This window comes from Penaeus chinensis, chromosome 5, assembly GCF_019202785.1.
Source record: "Penaeus chinensis breed Huanghai No. 1 chromosome 5, ASM1920278v2, whole genome shotgun sequence".
Lineage (NCBI taxonomy): Eukaryota > Metazoa > Arthropoda > Malacostraca > Decapoda > Penaeidae > Penaeus > Penaeus chinensis.
In genome coordinates, this window is record NC_061823.1 from 20,722,109 (window position 1) to 20,727,108 (window position 5,000).

Here is a 5,000-nt window from a genome sequence, read left to right on the forward strand (position 1 = left end):
TGTATTAGCTTCAGATGTTGATGATGCACAACCTCTAAAACTGACCCCGATCCGTTCTTCGGGCTTTCCCGAGCCTGAGGCTCCTCCTAACACGACTTGCTTCCCCCAACAGCAAGGTGACGAGGGACACCCTCTACGAGTGCATCAACGGCGTGCTTCAGGGCGCCAAGGACAAGAAGCGCAACTTCCGCGAGACGGTCGAGCTCCAGATCGGCCTCAAGAACTATGATCCCCAGAAGGATAAGCGTTTCAGTGGCACTGTGAAGTAAGTCGCCGACCTGACCTACCTGTGGATCGATTGGATTCTAGATTTCGATCTCGGCCAAGGAACCGCGCCATGTTCGGGCAGCCTCGAATGCAGGGCCTCGGTGCTCGGAAAGGGCTGGAAGTTAGATAAATTTCTGAAACCCGGCCTGTCAGTAGCACGAGCCTGATGTCCAATTTCAAGGGAAAATGAAGTTGCACTTCATTCTTGCATCCCCCCTCCTTTTTTATATGAAGTCAATTTTCATGTTTTGAGTATCTAATAATTTGGCAATGGCGAGGTTCATGGCCCAGGTGAGGTACAGGTAGCCGAACCTTTTGAGGTCTTGGCGGACCTTCACCCAAGGTCTTAAAAACTATGGGGAGGCGAGGCAACTTGCCGTTAACCTTTTCTGGTGTATGTGCCCTGTTAGACTGCTGAGACAAGCCTTAGGTAAGGGTTTTGTCAAGTTGCAGTAACCTTCAATAACTTGCAGCATTTCGGTTAAGGTTACGAGAGCAACACAGAGGGAAGTGGTCACTATTGCCTTAAACAGTTAAACTCTACAGGTACAGCTGCTGTGGCCTCATTTTAGCATATAATGAAAATATCCACTGCATGTCGATGCTTGCTCCCGATACCACCCTCTCGCAGGTATTCTTACTGTTGCATTTTGGATAGGTTGGCATGAACTAATATTGGGCAAAGCTTTCCCTGTCTAGGAGATTAACAGAAGGTAGGAAAGGCTAAGTTTGGGATTTTTGGTTTGCATAATCCTGGTTTGGGACTCTTGAGGATGCATTGCTCTTGGTAATACATACTGATCACTTAAACTAATATGAAGTAGAAAGGGCAATGTTACCCGACAGCTCTACACCCTGCAAAGACGGTCCCAGAACCAGGGTATAGTGTGATCCCAATAATCCAAAACTTTTTCTACCTTCCATTTTCTACATTGGGGGCAACACTTCCACCCTTTGTTAGCACTGTGCCAACTTTTAGAAAAGCAACATTAATAAATGGCTGTGTGAGGGTGTTGTGAACGTAATCTGACCATTGGTATCTAGTGCATTTTAGAACTTCATGGTGAATGAAGCAGGACAGCTGTACTTGTTTGTGAAGATGTTGCCCTGTATGAGGGCAGTGTCCATTTTCCTTCCATCTGTGCATTGCTCTTGGCAATATTAACAAAGGGTTTCACAATAGTAATTGTAATGGTATTATATTTATACATATCCTATGGTCTTTAAAAATTCCTTGTAGTTCAAGGATATATTTAAAACATGGGAGATCTTTGCCTCTGTACCTGGTAAATGTGCTGCCATCACTAAAAGAATAACCGTTTTGCTAAGGTATACCTAATAGTAGTAGTCAAAACTGAATCCTTGAATTCAACAAAAGCACTGGTAGTTTGAGGTGATCACTTTTAACTAGACATGGATAGGTAGTGGACCATTTCAAGGGCTTTATATTGGCAATTATGTGATGTACTGTAGTGCAGTCTATAGCTCTGTATTGAGAGTTTATGTAGTTTATCTGCTACACAGGTTGAAGCACATCCCAAAACCCAACATGAAGATCTGTGTCCTTGGTGACCAGATGCACATTGACGAGGCTAAGGAGAACAACATTCCCTGCATGTCTGCTGATGACCTCAAGAAGCTGAACAAGGACAAGAAGCTTGTCAAGAAGTTGGGTAAGCATTCCTTTCACATGGCATATTTGTGCAGTATGGTGTTTGAAGGGTGTTTTCAGCTATAATTGCCTTGGCACAGATTGGTGTGATGTTACCTAAATCCCAGTACTAATATGCCCCATAATGAGCTTGAATTTTGCCATAACTTTTTATACCCATTTAAGTTTACTTTTGCCTTGCATTTCCGGAAAATAACCCCCCCCCCCAAAAAAAAAAAAAAAAAATAATAATAAAAAGGGGGGTTGAGCTTGTAGAACATAAACCCAAATAGGTTATTAATGTGGGTAAAGATATGAATATTAACTATTGCAAGACTGGTTATCACTGTAGCCTGTACCAGTGGCTATATTTTTTTTACTTTAAAAGTATTGAATTTGGGAATAATTTTATATCTTGTAATTAAAGGCATGACCTGTATAGACTGGTCATGCCTAAAAAAAATTATATTCAAAGCTTGTAAATTCTTTTTAAGTACTGAAGTCTCAAGGGTGAAGAACATTCTTGATACCTTTTTATTCTCTCGGCAATTATGATGAAACCCTGATATTCAATGTTACAATGATGAATTGATTCCCATGGACCAGATACCTGCATGATGATTTTTACTCAGCTCACTCTGAAGCTTGCTGAAATGTACCTTTTTTAAAACTAGTATAGTCTTGTCACTGAACTTTCTCTCCTCCTCATCCCACAGCAAAGAAGTATGATGCCTTCATTGCCTCTGATGCCCTTATCAAGCAGATTCCTCGTCTGTTGGGCCCTGGTCTCAACAAGGCTGGCAAATTCCCTACCATGTGCACTCACTCTGAGAAGTTGACAGACAAGTGCAATGAGATAAAGGCCACCATCAAGTTCCAGATGAAGAAGGTAAAATAAGTTTCAGTTGATAATGTATACTGTAATATATGATGATTTTAGCATGTATTACCAGAAACTGTTATGTTGAACACTTTTATCTGACAACTAATAATTGATCCAGTTGTATCAAAGGTCTAGGACATTAAAATAATAGTACCCTCCCTTTTCCCCCCCCCTCAGGTGTTGTGCCTGTCTGTTGCCATTGGCCACGTTGAGATGGCATCGGATGAACTAGTGCAGAACGTTTACCTGGCCATGAACTTCTTGGTTTCGCTGTTGAAGAAGCATTGGCAGAACGTGCGATCCCTGCATATTAAGTCTACCATGGGAAGGCCCCAACGCCTGTACTAAAATAAATGTTGGATGTGTAAATATTACTTTAATTTGCCTAAAATGAGGGGATGCTTGCTAATGGCGGTTTATGTACTCTTGAGGTGCGTGGTTAGAATTGATACTATCCAGATGATTCTATTAAATCAATTGCATACTGATCTTAGAACTATTGAACTATTAACCAACACAAATATATTAAATCGTGTGAAGCAATGCCAAGCATAGGAGATAATACTTGAACAAAGCTTATTTGCACGGACCTTGTGAACCACCACAAAGAACCCCATTGCATAACCAGATCAACTGGATTTCAGAGTTGGACAAACCATCTAGAAATGAAAGTTAACTTCAGACGACCCCCCCCCCCCCAATCCCTTGCTCGCTCTTTGGCGTTTGGGGGGTAGGGAGCTAGAGGTGAAGACCGGCCCAATGTAGGGTATCCCATGCCTCGCCTAGATTGATTTTGCTGCGTCTTTTCCATTCCTTTTCCTACTCCATCCATTTGTCTAAACACCCAAAAAAAAAAAAAAAAAAAAAACCTGTTCACCATTTCCACTACAATCGTTTACCATCAGGCTGCGTGATCTTTGGCACAATTTTGATCCTTCTGGAAATCCCCAAACGTCGCCTTGTTGTTAACCATGAAAGTCTTACCTGGAGGCTTCTCCCCCAAATTGGAGATGGGGACTGAAGCCTAATGTTTTTCTTCATATTCTGTCCACTTACCCTAATCGTTACTCATTTTTGCCGTTTTCTCTCCAGTACTTTAATTCTCCCTTTCTAACCACTAGTACTTTGTATTATACATCATCAGCTCTCCCCCTCTACCATTTTTACTACCAAGCCACTAGTACTGTTCAACCTATAACTTTATCCAAATCATCAACTCTTTTCGCCACCCCCCTATCCTTTAGTCTCCATAGCAATAAATCACATACTGTAAAACTATCAATCTCCTCCTGGTCAGCTCCATTTCATCGGAACAGACGTTGGGAGACGGCTCTCGCCCGCCTATGCATTGGCCACACCCGTCTAACACTCCTATCTGATGTCACAATCCGATCCACCCCTATGTTCCTTTTTCAGTCCCACATATTATCATGTCCACGTTTTGAAGCAGCCCGTACCTCTTTCCCCCATCTATCCTCCCTACACAAGACATCACAACCTATCAGACATCCTTACAGAATCTCTTTGTTTTGACAACCTGTTTTCCTTCCTCAAACGCATATATATCCTTCTCTTAATCTAATCCTTTACATTACCTCACCCGACCCTAACCTATTCACTCATCAATTCCCTAGCCCAGCTTTAATAACTAATCACTAACTCCACCACACTACACTAACATTTACTCTAGTGCTACATGACCTTAAATGTCTCACATTTATTTTGCTTTTCACTATTAACCATTAACCCCCTATCCTTTACTATTTGTTGCCGTTGATGGGGGAGGGGGCTTAGGAGGCGGAGATTGAGGCCCAGTGTAGGAATCGCCCCTCCCTTGGACCTCAGCCCTCGCTTCACTAATTATGCATTCTTTCCTTCTCCCTTTCCTTTTTTTCGCTTCATCCCCCTCTGCCTCCTTATCTTAATCGTTAACTCATTTGAACCCTTTTCACCACAATATTTTACCATAGTGCTATATGACCTTTGATGTCTAGCACGTTAATTTGTGCCTTCGCCACAATACATTTGGTAGTCTTATCTTCTCCCTACTTCCGTTTCCTTCTCTATTCCATCCCGTCCGACCAGTTATCTTAATCGTTCTCATTTTTACCCCTATTCGTCACAATAGTGTCATAATGCCATAGGACCTTTGATGTCAGGCACATTTATTTTTTACCATTCTGGAAGTCCATCAACATC

General features: G+C 42.0%; 1 protein-coding gene across 1 annotated transcript in view; it reads left to right on the forward strand.

Moving 5' to 3' along the window:
- Positions 1 to 3,170, forward strand: part of LOC125025793 (60S ribosomal protein L10a-like) — a 3,492-nt gene extending 322 nt beyond the window's left edge. Inside the window, exons 2-5 of the mRNA XM_047614023.1 lie at positions 113 to 265; positions 1,792 to 1,940; positions 2,635 to 2,807; positions 2,979 to 3,170. Of these exons, the coding sequence (XP_047469979.1) occupies positions 113 to 265; positions 1,792 to 1,940; positions 2,635 to 2,807; positions 2,979 to 3,149 (646 nt within the window). The 3' untranslated portion in view covers positions 3,150 to 3,170. The remainder of the gene's footprint in view (positions 1 to 112; positions 266 to 1,791; positions 1,941 to 2,634; positions 2,808 to 2,978) is intronic.
- The last annotated feature ends 1,830 nt before the right edge of the window (positions 3,171 to 5,000 follow it).